This window comes from Notechis scutatus, chromosome 1 (genome assembly GCF_049901735.1).
Source record: "Notechis scutatus isolate UNSWTSFEM ecotype Mainland chromosome 1, rNotScu1.2, whole genome shotgun sequence".
In the NCBI taxonomy this organism is placed as follows: domain Eukaryota; kingdom Metazoa; phylum Chordata; class Lepidosauria; order Squamata; family Elapidae; genus Notechis; species Notechis scutatus.
In genome coordinates, this window is record NC_142009.1 from 140,332,126 (window position 1) to 140,355,963 (window position 23,838).

Genomic DNA, 23,838 nt, shown 5'->3' on the forward strand with positions numbered 1-23,838 from the left:
AGGCCACTTCCAACAATGTTGGTAAGTGGGTGATCAAGCCAGAGGCCCCTGCTTTGCTTTCTCCTTTCTGTTATTTAACAACTACTGGACACCACCGGAAGAGGTCACCCTCTGGCATGGGGCAAAGTACAATATCATCAGTATGTTGATGATAACAAATACACATCTCTGTCCCATGCCAACAAAGTCATGTTATCAAAGTTCTGTCCCACTGTCTGGAGCTTTGGGAATCTGAATGGGGAAGAACAGGCCTTAGCAAAACCTAGTAAAAGCAAATGGCTATAGTTTTTGAGCCATTTTCTGTTAGCCCCATTACAAAGACCAGACCAGAAAATGAACTCCACAGGAAGACTAAAATTATATTTTATTGAGATAGGCCGCTATTGTGGTAGTCTGCCTTATGCACCAAACATGCTCATTTTTTACTGGGAGGCTTTACTTGTAGTAACTCAAGCATTAGACCTCCCCTCCAGTCCCAGCTGGATTTCTATAATGCATTCTACATAGGACTGCATTTAGAGAGCATTCAGAAGCTGCAACTGGTCCAGAATGCAGTGGAACAGGCAGTGTAGGATGCGCTACTAAATATCCATATGACATCTCTGCTCTGTGAGTTGCAGTGGCTTTCAATGGGTTTCAGGATGCAACTCAAGATTCTGGTTGCCACCTACAAAGCTTTTACATGGTATAGAGTTCTTTTGGGACCATCTATGTTTCTGTTCACCTCACAGCAGCCAGCAGAAACAGATGCTCCAGATCCACTCTATTAGGAAATTTCATATTGTAGAACTTAAAAAGTTATACCTTGTCTGTCTAGGACCTGTACTATGGAGTGGTGTCCTCCCAGATACACAGAAGACCCCCAAAGCTTTTGATCTTTCATAAGGCATTAAAAACATGGACAGTTCCCTCAGACACTTGGACTGGGAGATGAAATCAGTCCTACTGGCAGATTTATTTGTTTTGCTCTATATCAGGGGTCACCAACCTTTTGGACCTCAGGAACCACCAAACCCATAATTTTAGATCCCAGGGACCACTAACTGGTCCTGTGGGCATGGCCTAATTTGTGGGTATGGCTTGGTGGTCATGTGACTGGCTGGGCATGGCTTGTATGTAAGTATTATAAATATTTATATAAATATTGATTTTTTTTATAAAAAAAGAGCAACTTTAACTCAAAATCAGGCAAAGCAGGCAGGCAGATTGAGTCTCTCACAAAATCACAGATTCATTCAGAAATCTATCTATCTGCCATCGGCTAGCTCAGTCTGTCACATAAAATTTGCTTGCAAGCAAACTCATAAAATTAACTCACAACACACCATGCATGTAAATATTGATTTTTTTTATTTAAAAAAAGAGCAGCTTTTACCCAAAATCAGGCAAAGCAGGCAGATTGAGTTGCTCACAAAATCATTCAGTGATCTATCTATCTGCCATCGGCTAGCTCAATCTCTCAAATTTGCTTGCCATGAGTCTGCACTGAATTTACTTGCAAGCAAACCTTCAGTCATAAGGGAGGTTTGGCGGTGCTTAGCTAGAAAGCAAGAAATCCAACCATTTCCTGCATGTTAGCTAATGTAAATCTCCCAGCACAGCAGAACAGATGATGGTCAGAAAAAGGATAAATAGTAATTTAGCAGGCAAGTTTGCTAGGTAAGGAGTGAGTGGGCGGGGAGGGTTCCTGTGGGCCATGTGGGCGGTGCAGCCTTGTGTTCCTGTGCAGCCTGGATTAATTGCTTTGGGGGTGCTCTAGGGATGAGATTTCTCTTTTCTCAAGGCCCACCAGTGGCCAGCCCCGTTGGCAACCGGTAGGCATATATTACTATTATTTCAGATTATTTTGGTTGTTTACATTATATATTGTCTTTTTAAAATAACCTCTATACCAGGGTCCCAACCGCGGTCCGGACCGGTACCAGGCGAACAAGCCTATTCTTTTGAAAAGCAATTTTTAAAGATGGCCTTTTCGGACCAAAATTTTCTCAAGGCCCACCAGTGGGCCGCGGGCCACCGGTTGGCAACCACTGCTCTATATTTATTGAAAATAGAATGTTTTCTAGACTGTAGGCATATATTACTATTATTTCAGATTATTTTGGTTGTTTACATTATATATTGTGCTCCTTTTTTAAAATAACCCTCTCTATACCATCTAAAGTAACTGATGTGAGATGATGGCTATATAAGTAGCATGTATAAATAAAGCAATTCAAAGACAAGATACATCTCGTAAAACTAATTTAGAAGCAAGACAATATAACTTATTTAACTAGACTTTTATAGAATTTATTTCAAATCTTTTGCTTTATATTCACTCTTTTTCTTGAATCAGTGTAACATCACTTGGGAAAACAATGATAGGTTTGTATGCAGTTTTTCATTCCAAAATAATTTAACCCTACTTTAATAAATGTTATTTACAACAATTTGAATATTTTATTTATCTTATTTTACATAAGAACTTCCCAAATTATCTTGGGTGGACAATTTTTTTTCCAAGTTATTGTTCTTACACTGAAATAAAGATTTTTATGGATGGGGGAGTTTTTATCCTGCTATTGGTATTTATTATCACGTTACTGATAATAATCAGAGATACCGTTGATAGAAAGCTAACTGGTAAAAGAAACAAGTAATGAAAGAAACTGAAATAAAAGCTGGAGAGAGGAGAAATGGCAGGTAGGGAACTGGGATGAATATGCTAGCCCTATCTTTCTCTTTCTGCAGAGAACATTTTTAGAAGCAGCTTACAACAAGCTAATGAAAAAGAAGTGCAAATAATGAATATCATGGCTGAAACTGAGGAGAGGAAGAACGTGAGATAGACATACTAACCCTATTCTCTTGTTCTCTTGCATGTATAAACAATGCACAACTTTTCCAGCATCGAAATGCTTCTATTCAATAGAGACTTTCCAGTAAATGAGAAAGCAAGATCAGGATCTTTATTGAATGGGAACTCTGTAAATAAAGAGGCTCTTCATTGAAGTTTCTTGGTCTCAATGTGAAATAGGAATGAGAGAGGAGCAAGGCCAGCATCCCAGCTGATGACCTCTGAACACAATGCGATTTATTGCTGAGTGAACTTGCATAATATATTGCCATCTATTCACCCATGGAGACTCTAGGCAGCTTACAGAATGTAAAACCATACTTAAAATAAAATAAATAAAAACAAAAAGAATCAAATAAATTAATAAAGTACAGTAGAACAAAATCTGGAAAAAAATAAAAAATCACCCCCCACAACTCCCACCCCCGCCACAATGACAGCGGGTTAACTGTCAAAGCAGGTTAACCTGCTTAAAGTTATTCTGCATGACTATATGTAATTGTGTGTTTGTATAAGGAAGCATTATATATTAAGAGAATGGTTTGAGTGTGTGTATGCATCTCTTCTTTGCATGTACATGTACATGAGTACGTTCATATATACAAAATACACACTCCCATAGATGGCATTAATTTATGTAAATTAAATAAATTAAATTAAAGCACTTTTAATCAATAGTCAATGTTTATTAATTCAGTTAAATTTTGTTATGTATTCTTTTTGGAGTGTACAAAACCATTTATGCATAAACCAAATGAATCACATATGCACCTGTTGAAGAATTCATACTGATTCATACAGGATTAGTTTCAGGGAGAGATGACACTTCTAGTTAGCAGCACAAGAAAAATTGGAAGAATGTTGAATTTTTGGCAAGTTTATGCCTTGTTTTTTTATTTTTTTAAAGGGATTCCCTTAAACTCAAAGCAATGTTTCTTTTAGATGAATATGGAATTTGTAAATGCAGGGAATAATTAACACTGTACTACACCAAAATGTTTTTTAAAAAATCGTTGCAACCTCATGCAGAATAAAAAAAAATTGCATGTAACAAGTGTCAGTCTCTGTATTATAATAAATATATCTATTATTTGCATACTTCCATGAAGCCTCTCTTCCTTGCGTTTTCAGTTAAAGAATAAACATTAAGATGATTACTTTTTTTGTATGTTTAAAAACTGATTTTTTTTAATCAGTTGAAAATCCTTGAGGAAATAATTAAACTTTTATGAACAAGCAAAAACAGTTTTTAAAAATGAGAATTATATTAAAATTGATCTCTTTTGTGCATATTATTATTTAAATAATTATGTTTTGAGAGAATGATTATATATTCTAAATAGGGTAACACTTCTAGGCCTTAAAATTTGCAATTAACAAATAAATATAAATACATATTCTGTAAATTGCATTTTTAAATATTTACCTCTCCCATTCCCCGAGATTCTAATGCAAGAGCTTGAAACTCATGATTCATTTCATCCACAGAGCAAACCTAAAAGAGACAGGAAAAAATAAATCAAAACAGAATACTGATTGATTTTATATGAAACGTTATGCAATATCAGATTTCACAGAATTGTAGTACAGGTGATACAACTGAATTATTTTATTTTCAAACAATGATGTACAGTTTTTACTAATTGTTTCCATTATCACTTATTTTTATGAAAACATTTCCTATAAATTGTATTATTTGTCTTCAAAATAAATATTAAACTTTGTGAATAAATATTTGCTAAATTCAAATGTTAAGGAATTTAAAAAATAATACAAACTACAAAAACAGAACATTAAATGAGTTTATATTGAGAAATTTCTACATAAATAAATACAGCACAACCAAAATCTGAATGAACCATTCTAACAAATAACATTTCAAGGATACATACTCATTTTGATACAAAACATCCAATTTCACTAAATTTTGTATTTAAACTAAAGATGAAATCCTTATGCAGAAGGACTTGCTCCTGCCCCATGTACACTCCCGAATTCTGTTCCAAGTTTTTATCCAGTCCATATGTTCCTCAGACAGGAAATAAAACTAGTCAAACAAGGAAGACACAATTCTGTTCTTCAATGGTTCCACCCATTCCTTACTAATTATTTCAGGGGGGGAAATCAGGAAGAGGCAATCCCAGTCTGGCGTGGATGTGCCTGGCACCTCTCTGATCTTTTTAGTAATGTAAGCAGTAGCACACTGCCAACTTTTTGACTTTCACATTGTAGGCATCTGACTTGAACAGCCTCTGGAACCTTTGTGCCAAAGTGTGTTTCCATCTTCCTCATCACAAAGCTATTCTTTTCTGAAAAGCAGCCTTTGGCCCATTTGATTTCCTAGACCTTGCACTCACACACTGTATTAGTGAGGAGCTTTCTTTTTCATTTAAGGAATTCAAAGTTGAGTTTGGATAAGAGTTTTTTCTGTTGGTTACTTTGCTATCTCTCTTACCTCTCCTTTCCTAGAGGGACTCCTGTGAGTATTTGGTCATATTAAGAAAGACTGCCCTAAGATCTTTAGACAAGAAAAGGGATGGTTGATGGCTCCTCAAACTTAAGTGAGCTCTGAACTGCATTGGACCAGTCCAATAAATGATTCAGCACCGAGAACTCTACTGTTCTGCTTGATATTTGGTAGACTGCAGTTTGTATCCACCCAAGAGTCTGCCATTGACTCCACTGGGAACTGCTCTTTCCCATAATTCTAGGTTCATTAGGCCTAACTAGCCCAAGCTATAGCCGAGCCCACATACTCTGCAAGCAGCATCTCTAATTCAGTACTCTCATCTTGACATTTAAGACAGTGAGGGGAGAGGTACATGTTCTAATTTAGAAGCTGCAGGTGACTTTTTATTGCAGACAACTGAAATCTCTACCACTAGCCATTAGCCAGCACTGGATGGGAACTGGATTTGCATCTTTATCTGCCAGCTCCTGTTGGAAAGGGGAGGACTATCAAAGGGCACCACAACTGAAGCCAACTATGTTACTCAACTACTCAAACGGCCTGTGCCTCTCTGAAGTCAGTCTCAGGTGTATTGAGCCGTATGAGTTTCTATTGCTTCTGATGGGAGGGAAAGTAGGTCTTCTGTAGCTAGTGCCAGTCAATATTTGACTCTTGCAGGAAGTATACAAAGATGATAGCAGACTAAATACAAAAAAACTGGGAGGAGTCATGAGGGACTTCTCGGCCCGCTGCTGAATTGGGGATCAGAGAAGATTACTCCAAGACTCTCTTGGCCTGACTACAGCTAACACAGCTACTTTCCATCAACTGACACTCCACTGACTGGAGACAAAGAAGCAGAGTACTGATGCTAGGCTGTCTGCTTGTCACTTGCACTGTACTTTCAAAAGGATTTTCCTTCCTCCATCTTTTTTTTTAAAACCCTAGTCCTGAAAATGGTACCAAAGAGGAAACACCTTTCTTAGTCTGCAAAAGGTAGAACTAAGATTGGGAAGCAATTAGCTATCACCAGATGGCAAAGAACATTAAGCGCTGCCTTCTAACTAGAAAAGGTAAAGTTAAATCTTTCCTATTGGCCCCTTCTTCTGGTAAACAAGAAGAGCTTTATTTTCTTTAGAATTCTCTAATATAAGCCAGAATTCATGCTTCCCTCAAGCTATTCAGCTCCATGACACTATCACCTTCAAGCTTGAGAACTGCAAATGAATCTTTTAAAAGAATTTTTCTCTGTATTATTTAATTGGAATGTACTTTTTGAAATAATTTGAGTACAGGTAGTCCTCAACTTGCAGCCTTTCATTAAGTGACTGTTCAAAGTTATAATGGCACTGAAAAAAAGTGACTTATGACCATTTTTCACTCACAACCTTTGCAGCATCCACAGGATCATTAATTGTGATCAAAATTCAGATGCTTAGCAACTGGTTCATATTGATGACTGTTGCTGTGTCCCAAGGTCATGTGGTCATCTTTTTCAATGTTTCAACAAGCAAAGTCAATGGGGAAGCTAGATTCACTTAATAAAAGGGTTACTAATTTATCAACTGCAATGATTCACTTAACAACTGAGGCAAGAAAGGTCATAAAATGGGGAAAAACTCTCAATAAATGTCTCGTTTAATAACAGAAATTTTGGGCTGAATTGTGGTCACAAGTCGAGGACTACCTGTATTGAATTTTAAGTATTCTGTAGTATTATTATACAACTAATTAGTACTCCATTTGAAATTGTGTGATTTCACTCATACACATTCTTAAAAAGAGTGCAGCGACAGCACTGAAATAAAAAGGGGAGCATTATTTTTTTATCATTCAACTATAGTTATCAGTTTGGAAAAAAAATAACATACAAGAGTAAGATGGAAACCCAGATTTGGGACCAGCTCTCTATAAAACTACAGGGTAAAGACAATACAATTAAGTTATAATTAATCCAAATTCCTTATCATGAAGATGGTGGGGAATATTTTAATTTAAAGTGAAAAACTCATGAGTTTTATTTAACAATGGTTTCTATTCATCACTATAACCTTGTTAAGTGTCCTGCTATAACTAGTATGCATCTCCAGCTTCTCTTCTATTTAGAATTAACCAGTTCAAAGTAACAATGAGTCAAATACTATACTAAATAGGCACAGAACCAAATAACATATGATACATATAAATCTTGTTAATGTATTTCTACTGTAAAAGTGGTCAGCAACAACTTAACATTAAAAAAGTTCTCTAATTTTAAAATATTGGAAATGGTTATAATCTCATAAGATCACCAAGTCCTACAAAAATTTATATGAGTGTGCAAGCTTAGGACAAAACAGTTTCAGTTTCAGATTTGCATCCTTTCACAGCAGAATAAAAGATAAACCATTTAAAGTGTTCTGTCCTAAGGCATAATGAGAACTTGCTCCATCAATTTTTGTCAGAGGTTCACAAAAACATCACTTGGGGCTCAGGCTATCTGCACACTTCAGATTTTTGGGCTCATGTGAGATTGCACATGGTTCAATCTGCTTGAAAGAAGGGCTGTCTTCTATTTTAACGATATTCAACAAACTCTTAAAACTCTTAGCATAGTCAGCATATCTGAAAAATTCAAAGTATTCTTCGCATTTATAAAATGTGGGAATGGATAAAAACAGCAGAGATACTCCAGATGAAATCTATGTTAAATTACAGTATTAAAGTATAGAGGGCAAAATACATTCTCAGAATCGTTCTGCCAATGAAAAGCTGAAACATGAATTACAGTATAGGTATTAGCAGTATCACAGTTATGGTATTCTCTGTATTCTCTCAAATTCTTCCATTTTAGTAGGACAACTTCAAGCCAATGAATTTGCACAAGGCAAATTCATGAATTCCATGGATATGGAAAAAATAATGACGAACTTACTGCCCAATAGAAACATATAAAATTCAGTCATTGAAGAATAGAGCAGTCTGAAACATAACAGATCCTCCTCTAGAGACCATGCTGTTCCTAAATATAGTTTGTTGATTTCTGAAAGTAAATTGTTTGAACCAGAAATGAGCTGAAGTATCCCAAGCTTTCAGTAGAAAGGTTTGCTTCAAAAAATTGTTTCACCTAGAATAAGCATCCAGAGGAGGGACAGAATATTTCGGAATTTTTGAGTATGTTGTTTTCTTTTATTAATGAGTTTCACACAACTCTATGCCCCAATTAATCCGGAACAGTGAAATTCAGCATTCAAGAGCAGTATACCACCAGTCATATTAAAACCTGGACATGTAATCCTCAATTCACATAATATACAGACTGTTATTCTGGATTCACAGTCACATATATGAAGGAAAACTCTACTGATGGAACCAATGGAATATACCTTGCAATGGATAAAATCTAAACTTAAAACATATGAAGGAACTGAACTACTGTGAACTATTTTGAGGCACTCTCTTCCTATAATTCTAACCACCAATCTTTGAGACTCTATATATAGTTAGTCTCCTACTTATGACCACAATTGAGCCCAAAATTTTTGTTGCTAAGTGAGTTTTGCCCCATTTTATAACCTTTCTTGTTACAGATATTAAGTGAATCAATGCAGTTGTTAAATTAGTAAAACAGTTAAGTGAATCTGGTTTCCCTATTGTCTTTGCTTGACAGAAGATCACAAAAGGTGATCATCATATGACTCTGGGATACTGCAACCATCATAAATAAGTGTCAGTTGCCAAGTGTCTGATTTTTGATCATGTGACCATGAGGATGCTACAATGGTTATAAAGTGTGAAAAATGGTCATAAGTCACTTTTTTCAGTGTTATTATAACTTTGAACAGTCACTAAATAAACTGTTGTAAGTTCAGGACTACCTGTATATTCAACTAATAATCTAGATTCTATAAGTAAAAGTTGGGTGGGGGGTGAGAATAGAATGTTCTGGTCAGGAAGTAAGAAAATTAGAAAAAACAGTGCTGAAAATGTTTTTAAAATGCTTTAAACATAGTCCTCAACTTACAAGAGTTCGTTTAGTGATTGTATGAGGTTACTAACACTCAAAAAGTGACTTATGACCATTTTCCACACTGCAATTTTTGCGGTATCCCCTGGTCACATGATTTACATTTGATGCTTGATAACTGACTCACGTCTATGACGGTTGCAGTGTCCCAAAGTCATGTGATCCCTTTTGTGACCTTCTGACAAGTGGAGTCAATGGGGAAGCCAGATTTACTTAACAACCATGTTACTAATTTAACTGCAGTGATTCTCTTAAGAACTGTTGCAAGAAAAGGCATACAATGTGGCAAGCTCACTTAACAAATGTCTCACTTAGCAACATAAATGTTGGGCTGAATTAGGATCGTAAGTTGAGAACTACTTGTAATTATCCCCTATTCTCAAGCCCTTCACCCATTTATGGATATCACCTTTTCTCCAAGCAACTTCATTAATGTTCCTATCCTCATCAGAGGAAATTATCCTTCAACTATAAAAGATGCCTTTCAACATAGGTGGACTTTCTGGTGAAAAAAGTAATGTCTTCCGCTCTAATAATTATAGCTGCAGGCTCAACACTCATTGTCCTTATTTGCCTTACAGCACCAAAACCAGGCCTGTAAGAAACAGACCAATCTATAATTTAACTGCATACCGCTATCAGCTCTACAAACAGGAAAGGTATATGGCCATATCTATTACAGGTAGTTCTTGACTTACAACCACAATTGAGCCAAAATTTATGTTGCTAAAGAAGCTCATTGTTAAGTGAGTTTTGCCCTATTTTGACCCTTGTTGCTACAGTTAAGTGATTCACAGTGGTTGTTAAGCTAGTGATGTGGTTAAGTGAATCTAGCTTCCTCATTTACTTTGCTTAACAGGTCACCAAAGATGATTACATGACCCTGGGATACTGCAACTGTCATGAATACATGCCAATTGCCAAGTGTCCAAATTTTGATCATATGACCCACAAGGATACTGCAAGGTTGTTAAGTGTGATAAACGGTCACAAGTCACTTTTTCAGTGCTATTGTAATTTCAAATGGCCACTAAACACATGGTAGTAAATCAAGGATTGCCTTTACAGGCTTTAAATACCATTGACGAATATTGGTGACTTCATTCATTTCATTTACCTCTAATTTCTTGACCAAAAAATAATCCACTGTGCATCCTAGAACCATGCAACTGCTGAACACTGTTCTTTCCTCAGTTTATATTTTGCTCTTTATAGACTGCTCTCCTCATGATCTACATCACACTTAGTTCCATACAGAACTGAAAGCCCCACTCTGTGATTAAGAAATTTTCAGAAGGGCTTCTTCTACAATTCACATGATTGTAGTATACATGATTAGATTGTCAGCCTGAGCAACATATGCCTGGTATTTATATGTCCATCATGTTCAACCACATGGAAACTTGCCTCCTGATATTTATAGTATGGGTTTTAATCAATTAGTTCAGTTTTCTTTTCAATGATATTGATCAAGCAAGTAAGCTACTAAAAGTTACTTGTCTATTTGCTGTTTTCTTTGCTCAAGTCCCCTATACTTCACAATTTCTTTTCTCTTCTGAACTGAGCAGGGACATGCATTTTCAATGTGGGGATTCCAATTTAAAAAAGCTATATGAGTCTTCTTCCTTTTATCTGTGCACCATGATTAAAAAAACCAAAGCTAGTAAGTATATGTATGGTACAAGAGGACATAATCTAATGTCCAATGTTGTTTTGGACTAGCACTAGTAAATTCAATCTTTGTTGATTCACAGGCATTGTTACACACTATGAGGAAAAAAGGACTCCACTGCCACTAGAACACTATCTCTTTCTAGGTCTTGAATAATATAAACAATGACTGCAAAGATGTGATTAATGTGAGCTATAATAGGCTGTGGGTTGCATTATAGGCTGTGGGTTGAAGTTTTTAAACATGCTTTCTCCCCTTGAGTCCTAGACTTGGTACACAGAAAATATAGCTATTGAAGCTGGGCCATTCTTTTATTCCCATGAGTTTGTGTTAAGGAGTGTTTCTTGAAAATAGTTTGTCAACACACGCTGGAGTGTAAAATTACTTTGAATGTAGAGTAGCACCTCCCCTCCCAAATCTCCCTTCCGTTCCATCCCCCAAGAAGTTGTTTTGAGTAAGACGACAGTCCATAAATTTGATACATAAATAAAGTAAAATAAGAGCCAGAATAGTGCAGAACAGAACATTTGGGAAGGGGCATTAATTGGACATACCTTTTCAAATGCTACTCTACAAAGAACTCTATACAGAAAGTAGAGGAGGCTGACTCTCAATGTTATTTCTAGATTTAATCTACAAAGTGTTTTAGTTTGTTTTTGTTAATGAATATTCAATTTTACTGGATCATGAAGAATCTCTTAAACTATGTTTTTTGACATAGACAAACCCTATAGGTTTGGGTGTGAACAAATGTATGCCACTGGCTCAGTGGCTTGTACCTGCAACGATAATCTAGATTCTTCAATAAAATGTACAATAACGTGTACTATTTAAACTAACCATTTTAAATAACCTGAATTACATTATTCAATATATAGTGAAAGGTACATCAAAAAATCTGAAAAAAATAGTTTTTTTCTGATTGCAACATTAATTAAAACCAAATTTATTGTCATTTGAACTATATATATCCTACAAAAGTATTTACTATTCTAAAGACACAAAAAGGGAAATGCTATTCAGAACTATATTTATCTAAACTTTTAAACAATTGCTAGTTGCTTTATTCACACATCACTCAGATTTAAGTTACTTTAATTTAAAATTGCAGTGAAATATATGCTTATCTGCCTTGCTTAAATCATGACTTTATGCTTCACAAATATATTAGAGTATCTTTTTTTAACCAAGGCATAGTTGAAGAACTTTTTTTTTTTTACTGAGTATCTTGTTACACCCTAAAAACCATAGTACACAATTTCCCCACACTATTTCCTGTTTGTTGACCCTTGTATAATATCTGGTTGCACTTTCCAGAGATTCTCCCTTCAAGCATCAAAACAAACTGTTCTTACACATTTCATTTCACCTCAGCCTTCAAAAGTTCTGGAAGAATGGGGTGTTCACCACCAAACACAATATATTAGCACAACATACTGAACTATAATCACCAGCCAATACTGTAGCCTAATAAGTTCTGCGAACCTAACTCACGAAGTCATCTTACCGTTTCAATATACAGTACCATACAGAGAATGGAACTAAGTAGAATCACGTCTAAATTAATAGCTAAATTGTTTCTTTGAACCCTTCAATTTGATCTGTATTTTCTTCCCAAGAATAATTTTATCCTAGAAAGAAGCAGGTCCAAAGGAAAGTTTATTATTTCAAAGTGGCAAACAAACCATATTCTCTATTTGCAACTCGGATTACCTTTAAAATACTTTCACCGATTTTCAAGCAGAAGCGAATTCTGATTATTGCCTCCCCTCTTCCAGCACTGTTTCCCCCCCCCCCATGCATTCATTCACCCTAATTAAGATTAACAACAGACTACTTATACAATGAAAGCAAGCGATCAGTTTACCTTTCCGATTCCCTGGTAAAAAGACCCGTGCTAAGGTTCTTGACATTTTAGCACCCCAACGTGAACGCTTGCGGGGGAGGGGAAGTGCCGCGAGTCCGCAGAGACAAATCCCGTCTCCGAAACAAAGGCAGTATAAAGTACTTTATTCGCGACCGATCCAGGGTAAATCTTCAGAGACCCCCCATCCCTCCCTCCCTCCCTGTCGCTCGATTCCCCTCACCGAAGAATAGGCCCTCAAGCACTCCTTTCTGCAAACGACGTCTGCTCGGTCCAACGCTGTCTCCCCCCTCTCCTTTTGCCCCACACATCCTCAAGATTTTTGGGGGGAGGACCCCGAAAGGTTGGAAGAGCTGAAGCGCACCCTCCCAACGAAAATAGCCCCCACTTCCCTCCCCAAACGGCACTTCTCCCCCCCCCCAAAAAAAGATCCGCCAGCCACCATTCTCTCCCCCTCCCCGTTTCTAAGCAAGCCGCGGTCCGAGCCACCTTCTATCCGACTCCTCCTCGCCCGAAACGCAGCCATAACAACAAAGAGAGAGAGAAACGGAAACAAACCCACCCGGTCAAACGTTCCTACTAACACCATAGCGGCTCGTTCCAACCACCACACCCACACGGACCCGTCTCCTTTCTTCTCTCCTCGGCGGCTGCACACCCCCCACCCCGCTCCACCTCCCCTTTTACACGGCTTCCTCCTCGCTTCGGCCAGCCCGGGCCTGCCTAACGAGGCCTACTACTTCCCCGCAACACAAAGGAGGGAGGGAGGAGAGGGGAGGGGAGGAAGGTTGGAGGCGAGGCTGCGACGTGCGCGAAACCACCCGCCAAGGCCCCGGGCAGCTGCAGCCGCTCTTTCCCCGGGACCGAAACAAAAGAACGTGGGTGAAGCGCTGTGTGTGGGGAATGGAAAGGCGCGCGCGGGTGGTGGTGGTGGGGGCGGGGGGGGGGGTGTTTACCCTTTTGCTCCTCCCTCGCGCGCTGCCCCTCCGTTCCATCTCCCCCCCCTCCTCCTCCTCTCCCACGGCCGGATACTCACGAGCTGGGGGGAGCGGGCAGCGCTGTTTGTTGTAACGGACACGGAAAGGAGGGGGCTCCCTCTTCCTCCCGGAAGACTCTTGCCAACAACGATCCAATTGCCCCCTCCCTGCCACCCTTGCCTTCCTGCCACCGCCCCTCCCCCTCCTCCTCCTCCTCCACCACCACCACCTCCTCCACCTCTGCCGCCGCCACCGTCGTTGTCAACGGGAAGAAAGCTCACAACATGGCGAGTGAAAGACAGAAAGAGAGGGACGGACATACGCGGCGGCGGCAGCGGCGGCGGCAGCTGCCCACGAGTGCGCATGCGCGCCGCCAACCCATCGGCGAACGCCGGCACAAGGGAGGGACAGTAGGACGGCTTGACTTGACAGCGAGGCCGTGCGTGCGTCTCGGCGCGTTTCTCCGAAGCGTGAAGCGCTCGCTTGGCGTCCGCTTTTGCGCGTGCGTACGACGGACGGACGCACGCCGCCGGGGTGGGGTGGGGGGTAATACACCCAAACAAAGCCCATACCCGTTCAAGCGAAGAGTGCGAGTCGTCATAAGGTACTAAGGAGACTTCCGGCCTTTGATTACAGTCGGTTTTAAAGTGGGATGCCGCTGCAAAGGGAAAGGGCGTCAAAAGTCAAAGCCGCGCAAAGGCCAAGCTGCCTTTTAATCGAGTGTTCTGAATGAATTGGACCTTTCCTCGGAAAACAGGCACGCAAAATTGCTATGTTGCCTTGAACACCTGCGAAGGGACAGGCTTCATCAGCAGTCCACAGTCAAGGTCACCTGCAGCACACCGGATGACCCCTCTCTCCCTCCCTCCGCCCGTTTGGTTTTTGTGCCGTGTTCATTTATTTCTCACGCCCATTTTAGAATCGTGGCATCTTCAATCGTTTTTCTCGGCGCACTTTTCAAGAATGAAAATGCAGAAGTAATTCAGGATCAGAATCAAAATGGAGCTGGAAGGGACCTTGGAGGTCTTCTAGTCCAGCCCTCTGCTCAAGCAGGAGATCCTGTACCATTTTAGACAAATGACTGTCTAGTCTCTTCTTAAAAACCTCCAGTGATGAAGCACCCACAACTTCTGAAGGCAAAGCTGTTCCACTGGTTAATTGTCCTCACTGTTGGAAAGTTTCTCCTTAGTTCCAAGTTGCTTCTCTCCTTGATTAGTTTCCATCCATTGTTTCTTGTCCTGCCCTCTGGTGCTTTGGAAAATAAATTGACCCCCTCCTCTTTGTGGCAGCCTCTCAAATACTGGAACACCGAAATCATGCTCCACCTAGGTCCTTCTTTTCTCTAGACTAGCCATACCCAAATCCTGCAACCATTCTTCATATGTTTTTGTCTCCAGGCCTTTAATCAACTTAATTGCTCTTCTTTGCACTTCTTCCAAAGTCTCAATGTTTTTTTTTCAAAACTGGATGCTGTATTCCAGGTGTGCTCTTACTAAGGTTTTATAAAACGTCACTAATACTTCATGTGATTTTTATTCTAACCCTCTGTTTATACAACTAAGGATTGTATTTAGCTTTTTTGGCTGCTGCCATACACTCCTAGCTCATGTTTAAATGATCGTCCACTAAGACTGCAAGGTCCCTCTCACAGTTACTGTTTTTGAGCCAGGTTGTGCCTAATCTGTACTTGGACCTTTGGTTTTTCCTGTCCAAGTGTAAACATTAAATTGCATTTTGTTGGATAGGGTCCATTGTTCAAGTCTTGTCAGTCGTTAACTGATCGATATTTTGTGTGCTACCACTTAGGTAAACCTGTAAGTATTTGACGTACAGCAGTTCATTTAGTGACAATTCCAAATTACAATGGTACTGAAAAAAGTGACTTATGACCATTGTTCACACTTAATGACCACTGCAGCACCCCCATGGTCATGTGATCAAAATTCAGATGCTTGGCAACTGACTCATATTTATGATGGTTGCAGTGTCCTGGGGTTATTTTTGCGAGCTTCTGAGAAGCAAAGTCAATGGGAAAGTCAGGTTCACTTACTAACTGTTATTAATCACTTAATCACTAGTAACCATATTATTAATTACTTAACCGTGATTCATTTAAATGCTGTCAAGAAAAGCCATAAAATGGGTCAAAATTCACAATAATTGACTCACTTAGCAACAGAAATTTTGGGTTCAATATTGATTATACATCGAGGACTACCTGTATCTTCTCCAGGATGCCCTTCAGGACTTCCAACAATACAACCATTGCTGCTATAATGAAATCCATCCACCTTGCTACAGGTCATCCTCTCCCTTTGCATCTTTTTTAGCATTCCACACTTCTCAAAAGAGTTCTTGCAGCATGAGGTATACAGAATATGATAATTTGAGCCTGGTCATTCATTCCCCTGGTGAAAACTCTGGGTTGATTTGTTCAATGATCCATTTATTTGTTTTCTTAGTATCCATGGTATTATCATCTCCAACAACAATTTTTTGTTGGCAATATTTTTTTTGTCCTGCTTCTTCAAAGTCTTATTTACACTTCCAAAGAAAATGACGATGCACAATTCTGATCTTTGTGTAGACATGTCATGATACCTGAATATCTTTTCCAAAGCCTTCATTGCTGCTTTACCAAGTGCTAGTCTGTGGTGCATTTTTAAAATTCTGCTTATAATTATGTGACATGAGTACTGGTATAAGTAATTATTAGTAGTATTGATTAATAATGGCAATTGATGATTATTATAATAATAATTGACAAAATTTCCATCTGTCAGTTGCAAAAGGCTATGTTGCTTGGAGCCGCACATGTACTATGTCAATACATTACAACATCCTAAGTTTTTGGGAAGAAAATGTGCATGAAAGCCAACATGCCAGCTAAAGAACTGGCAGCTGTGATCTCATGTTGTGAATGATTATGATTATATGATATGATTATAATGATGATATGTTTTATTATTTTTAATAAATATATTTATATTATAATAATTTAAATATTTAATGTATTTTATCAGATAATTATATGTTATATGCATAATAATAAACATAATAAGTGGAATAAGAAGCCAGTTTGGTCTACTGGTTAAGGTACCAATGTAGAAAGCAACACTGCGGGTTCTAGTCCTGCCTTAGACATAGAAGCGAGTCATTCTCAGGCCAACCCACTTCACCTGGTTGTTTTGGGTAAAATAGGAGAAGGAAGGAGTATGTTTGTTGTTATAAAAATAATAAGGGAAGAGTAATAATAAGGTAAACTCTTAGAGACCACAAAAATAGATTTTCTCCAGGAGGATCTGTTCCCAATGTGGTCCTTCAGGTCTTTTAAAAGTGAAACCATTGCTTTTGTAATTGAGTCCATCCGTCTTGCTGACAGTGGTCCTCTTCTTCTCTTGTCTTCCTATAGACTATTATAGACTTTGCCTATAGAGTTAAGTCTTTGTATTTGTGCTGACATCCTCCTCTCATATTAAACATTACCATTATTTCTTACCTGCTTGGTTAATTGTAAACTGTTTTGTGATTTTTTTAAAAAAAACTGGAAGCATAGAATTTTAAAAAAACAAATAAATAAAACTGCTGGCAGCTTTTGGAGAGAAATAAGAATTGCACCCCAAAATTGGGAAGCACAGCGCCCCTGTGTCAAAAATTATTCTGATCACAGCCAACGTGATCATTTATTTTTGTTTGCTTGCTGAAGTTATAGAGTTGCCATATGAAACTCCCCTCAAAGCCTGTGATTAACCATTTTTGGAAGTTGTGGCAACCGAATTGTAATGTTTATAGTGGTAGGAAAAACAATTTATTGCTTTTTATTAGATTAAAATCAAAATAAAGAACGGAAGGGAAGGGAAGGGAGAAAGTAAGTAAGTAAGTTTGGTTTAATGTTGGTTGGTGGTTGGTTGGTTGTCTCTTGGTCTCCTATTGCTCTCTCCTGGTTATACCCAAACAAACATTCAAATGCCCAGCTGTGCAGATCAGCTATAGAGGAATTACTTTCAATTTAAGCAGAACCAAAGTTGTCAGGGCATTGCATGCCAGTATGAGTCCAGTGTTATGTTTAGTCTGTGCATTGTTATGCAATTTTACACTCTAAATATAACAGCTAATTTTTTCCAGTCTAAACATGAATAATTATGTAGCAGAAGTGGCAAGATACGCAATACAAATAATATATTTTCCAGACCAACAGTCTTCCCATCTCATTAAGAAAAAGAATCATTGCATCTTAAAACCAATTCTCTGTCAAGCTGGTTTTTGCAACAGTTATTTTGAGCATGTAATAAATATGTGTCTCTTCATATGTCTGTGCTGTAAGAGCTACTTTGAACAAGTTAAAGGAATGTCCATAATGAGGCTTTTTTTTAAAAAAAAAACATGCAATAACTACTTTAGCATCTTTTGGATGAGATTATTTTATTAACTACTGGTATCATAATTGGCTTTATTTCCCTATTATAGGTGCAAGACTCAGACCCCTACTTTATATGTCATTATTGGTGCAAAAGCATTCAAATTTTTCTTTAATTACAAATTATGCTCTTTACAGAAATTTCATTTCCTTAAATGTTACCATTTACTAGTTTGAACAATTGCAATTAGTAGCTATGGACTTGCTGACTGCAACAGGGATTTAACAAGTTATGTTATGAGACTAGCAATAGCACTTAGACTTATCTACCACTTCCCAGTGCTTTACAGCCCTCTCTAAGTGGTTTACAGAGTCAGCACATTGCTCCCAACAAACTGGGTCCTCATTTTACCCACTTTGGAAGAATGGAAGGCTGAGTCAATCTTGAGCCCGGTGAGATTTGAACTGCCGGCAGTCGGCAGAATTGACCTGCAATACTGCATTCTAGCCATCACACCACCAGGGGTCCAAATAAGATGAGTCAACCTTGAGCCTGGTGTGATTTCAATTGCCAGATTGCAGGCAGCCGGCAGGAAGCAGAAGTAGCCTGCAGTACTGCATTCTAACCACTAATAGTATGTCCTATTCCTGGCACCAAAAGGGCAGTGACAAATTGGAGCAAGTACAGAGGACTGCAACTGAGGAGGAACCTGGAAACCAAGCCTAACAAGGAACATACGAGATATGTTTGGTCTACTGAAAAGACAGTTAAGTAGAAATATAATAGCAATATTTAAATATCTGGAAGATTATCATATAAGAGTAGTAGACATAGTCTCTATTGCCCTACATGGTTTGATCAGATCAGTTAAAACTACAGAAGGAAGTTCAAGCTGCTTCCTGACTATGGGAGCTATCAGTGAAAGAGGCTTCCATATGACAGAATGAGTTCTGTTGTACTAAAATTTTCAATCAGAGGCTGGATTCTTACAGTATCTGAAGTGACACTCTCGTGAATCCTGCACCCCAGCCCAAAGAGTCTCAATCAGGGCTGTCAAACTCCCAGCCAGTAGGCCCGATGCGTCATGTGCTGGCCATGGCCACGCCCAGTTTAGCAGAGTGGGGGAAAGTCCCAATACATCATGTGACTGCTGTGATGACGTGAGTTTGGCACCCCTGGACTAAATGATTTCTATGGGTTGTTCCAGCTCTCGGATTCTACTAGCCTGTTTTTATTTTTGTCTTGGATTTGTTGAAAGATTTACAACTGAGCAGTTGAAGCTCATGAAATCAACTGCTTTGCTTTTCCTTGCCCTAATTATAGAGCACATTAATACTGTAAAAGAACTCTACTTTAGGAAATAAGTGATTGTTGTAGCTGAAAGATCTTATTTATAAATATTGGTAATCACCATATGTGCACCAAGGAACATCTGCTTTTAATAAAATACTACCTAGGCAATCCAAGTTGCAAATTTCACAACTTTATTAATAATAATCCCTTCATTTTTATTTTTTGCTAGCAAGTAAAGACGATGTATACTTACTGATTCTATACTGACTCCTGGAGAAGCTTTATAGCAAAGTCAAAAGATGGATTCTGTGGTTCAGGCTGTAGTCATGAATTTTTCATCACTGATACCACATACTAGCTTGTCCCTTGCATCTCTGTCAGAGTTATGTTCTAATTATAGTTCTGAGAGGTCTGGCTCATACTTCTCTATGTCTTCCAAGGCCTTATTATTTGTAAATTCAGTTTGATATACTTCTACTGTTTCTTTCTGGCATTAATACAGTAGGTTCCCCATTAAACTTTACCATATGTACAAACCTCTGTAATCCTAGAAATGCTTTAATGTAGAACTCTGCCCCCCAAAACCTTTGGCAGTATAACCGTGACTAACCATTTCATAGGCTCCCTCCCAACAGGCTGGTATCAAGGGAACTGTGGAAGAATTCCATGTATGGCTACCATTATTTAGGAGTGGCATTATTGAGCTTGATTACGCAAATGTAAGCTTTCCTTTCTTCCTGGTTTGCAAAGATTATGTGTAAGCAGAGAAGGAAAAAGTAAAAACTTTCAGAATAGAGATTTCTCTCACTGCTGTTTATACATGTCACTATGCTTTCTCTAAGTAGAAAAGTTATTGCAGATGTAGAAAAGCCTTCCTAACCTGACACCTCCAGGTTGTATGGTCCATAACCCCAACAACAACAACTGGTATGGGCATGCTGTACTGGTTGGCAAGGATAAATGCTCTAGTCTAGTGCATAATTTATAGAGAAAATCAATCTGTAGAGAATGGCAATTCAGATAAAGACAGAAAGTAAACATAAAATAAATGTTTAGGTATTAGGCATATGTATCAGCAAGTTTCATTTATGTGAAGTCTCCTGGAAAAATCATCTCTTAGTTTGGGATCAGATATTATCAGTATTTTGAGGGTACCCTCATATACCTCTCCAACACATGCTGAGCAGTGATGCAGGAGAAGCCTTGACCTGCTACTTGAAGGATTATCCTATGGAGAAACAAGATGAAGTTCAGATAATAGATAATCAGTGTTGGAAGGGACCTTGTAGGTCATCTAGTCCAACCCCTTGCCCAAGCAGGAGAGCCTACACCATTTCTAACAGATGGGAGTCCAATCTTTTCTTGAAAGTCTCAAGTGATGGCACTCCCACAACTTCTGAGGACCAGCTGTTCCATTGGTTTAGTTTAGTTTATTGTCATTGCACCTCGTACAACGAAATCAAACACCATCTTCAGTGCACATCATAACCATGAAAATAAACACAAACAATCCTTCACACTCCACACATTGAATTGAAAACCCCGACACCACACCAACACTGCACTATACAGTAGAATTCAACAGAGCTACTGCCCTGGGATAGAAGCTGTTTTTCAGCCTGTTTGTCCTTGTTTTTATTATTCTGTACCGTCTGCCAGATGGTAATAGTTCAAAAAAAAGGGTGCCCAGGATGAGATGGATCTTTAAGAATGTTTTGAACTTTCTTAAGGCAGCAGGAACTATAAAGCTCTTCCAAAGAGGGGAGAGGGCAACCAATGATCTTCTGGGCAATTACGTTAACCCTCTGGAGTGCTGTGCTATCTGCCATTGTGCAATTGGCAAACCATACAGAGGTGCAGTAAGTTAAGATACTCTGGTTGATTGTTCTCACTGTCAGAAAGTGTCTCCTTATTTCCAGGTTAAATCTCTCCTTGTTCAGTTTCCATTCATTATTCCTTGTCTGGCCTTCGGGTGCTTTAGAAAACAGTTTGACCCCTTCCTCTTTGTAGCAGCCTGAGTTTCTATTTTCCCAGAATCCAACCAGCTCTCTCTTGGCTCCAGTGATGACTTTGGATGGCAATACAAAAATGAAGTAAAAGTAAGTAAATTCATAAATGTAAATGAAATGAAATATAATAGGTCTCGTTGTGAACTAATGTGGAATGGCTAGAGCAGGGGCATCAAACTTGCATCATCACGGCAGCATCGTGTGATGTATCATGACTTTTTCCCCCTTCGCTAAACTGGCCGGCATGTGACGCATCTGCCCATGGGCTGTGAGTTTGACAGCCCTGGGCTAGTGAAAATCAGAATGAAGAGCAATTATATAATGTGCTCTGTGATCTTTAGCGTAAGAGTGGAATTAAAGAACTATTTAAGATAAGCATGGACCATATTTCTCTTTCGTAGATACAAAATGGACCCTCAGCAGCATGTTGTTGGAGTTCCCACTGGTCACCTCAGCCATTCAAAGTTATTTCGTTAAGTTTTCCATAATGACAGCATCTAACATCCCTGGCTGATTTGAAAAATGTCAAACAGCATTTAATACTTGAATTGGAGACCACTGTGCTGAGCAGAGAAGAAGTAAAGACAAAACATCCTTGAAACAATCAAACCACTTCCAGAGGAATGCCAAGAAAACAACAGGGATGAGTCCATGGTATCAACAGGGATCAAGCTTGACTCAAGGAAGTTTCACTGCCCCTGTTTTTCCAGTGTTCCTCTCCTGAATCCATAACTGAAGTCTTCACTGAGCTGTTTTTTTTTACTAGATCTTCTATCTTGGGTTGCTTAGTTTTGATTTGTTTCCTTAATTTTTTACTTCTGTAAAATGTGGGATTTCCACATGTCTTCTAACGATAGCTCTCATTGTGTAAAGATTTTATAATTTTGTGGGACGGTTCTTCATTGGTACAATTCTCCTTTGAACAAGAAGCTTTCCATGACTGCCTTAATCAGCTATAAAAAAAAGTAGTTAACAATTTCTTGCCCTGCCCGATGATGCAATACAATCCTTTGTGATTTATGCTCCTCTGTAAAGTACTAATCCTGAAGAACATATGGAAGCAGCCTCTGAGTGCTGTGTGCAACCTGCAGACATTTCATAAAATAAAGCACTTACTATTTAAAGACCAGTAGATGGCAATAGGGGTTCATTTCAAATAAGAAGTTAGCTGTAGAAATCCAGTTCCAGAAACACTACAGAATGTACCCATCAGGTTTCCAGAATTAGCTGTACTAGAAGTGGGAGTTACTCTCCTGCCTGTGTTTCTGTTGTGCCTTTATTAAGAATCACTAAAGGTCAGATGCCACCCACTGTCTTCATTAAAGAGTTATGTCATGGGATATATCCATTCTCTTCTAAAGTATAGCTGCATAGCTCATCTTACTTCTACTCTATATAAAGATGATAGGCCTGCTCATAATTGTCCCTAAAAATGGCATTGATACGTGAAATCTCAATACCCCATTCAGATGTATAATAACATATTACAGTACAATCCATCTCTTGTGTATTATACTCGGCTAAGCGTTACAGTCAGTGTTGGAGGTATATTTTGTGTATATTCATAGATATTGTACTCTCAAATTGCAAATGGAGATGTGGGTACTCTATTTTCTTATCTTCATTTTTAAGTGCTCTGGTTTTATTGTATTGCAAACAGTTGCTGGGGTGCATCCACAGTTTCGTTGTACTTGTACAATGACAATAAAGTTCTTCTAATTCCAATTCTAATGTACCAATCAGACTTTTCTAAAGCAAATTCTTCCTTGCTTAGATAATTTTATATTAAGGCTTCATGATCTTTTTGTTTGTTTACATTATTTATTTTTCTTATTGCTAATTATTGGAGTCTTGTGACTCTACAGAAAAAGGCTTTCATGCTAAGTCTAAAGTGCCTTGTTTGGTTGATAAAACTTTAACCTTGCAATTTAGCTTATAATGCAAAATCAACAATTGGGATTTATTGAACAAACTGTGGCTAAGCAAAACATGGCTTAGTATAATATGTGAACCCAGTTAATATATTTATTGATTGCCTTTTCTGTATCCAGTTGTTCCAGCTTTTAAGCAGGATAAAATTATACATTCATTTGTTCCAAATACAAAGCTATTTATTTCAGAATATACATCAATCAGTGAAGAACAAAATAGAAAAGAGGGCAGGCACTGAATGCTATGACCTCTACTGTAACTTGGAGAATATTTCAAGTACCAATAAAAAACAAAAATAACAAAGTGTGTTAACCCAACACTTTTCAGAAAATTCTTTTATCAAGAGTATGGTCTTGCTAGCTAATACATTATAGCTTGAAGTTGCCAATATAGTGATCTTGATAAAAACAACTTTCTGAAATAGGTAGGGCTTCTGTGC

General features: G+C 38.4%; 1 protein-coding gene across 29 annotated transcripts in view; it reads right to left on the reverse strand.

Annotated features, from left to right (window-relative positions):
• Positions 1 to 14,200, reverse strand: part of PUM2 (pumilio RNA binding family member 2) — a 72,451-nt gene extending 58,251 nt beyond the window's left edge. For 6 of the 29 annotated variants that reach the window (XM_087947247.1, XM_087947240.1, XM_026675562.2 and 3 more), the window contains exons 1-2: positions 13,867 to 14,163; positions 4,266 to 4,334 (exon numbers count right to left, since the gene is read on the reverse strand). In XM_087947247.1, the coding sequence (XP_087803373.1) occupies positions 4,266 to 4,334; positions 13,867 to 14,127 (330 nt within the window). In that variant the 5' untranslated portion in view covers positions 14,128 to 14,163. Of the gene's footprint in view, positions 1 to 4,265; positions 4,335 to 13,392; positions 13,744 to 13,786 lie in introns of those variants that run through there. The other 23 variants (XM_087947278.1, XM_087947303.1, XM_087947272.1 and 20 more) reach the window with 10 other exon arrangements.
• Between the last annotated feature and the right edge of the window lie 9,638 nt (positions 14,201 to 23,838).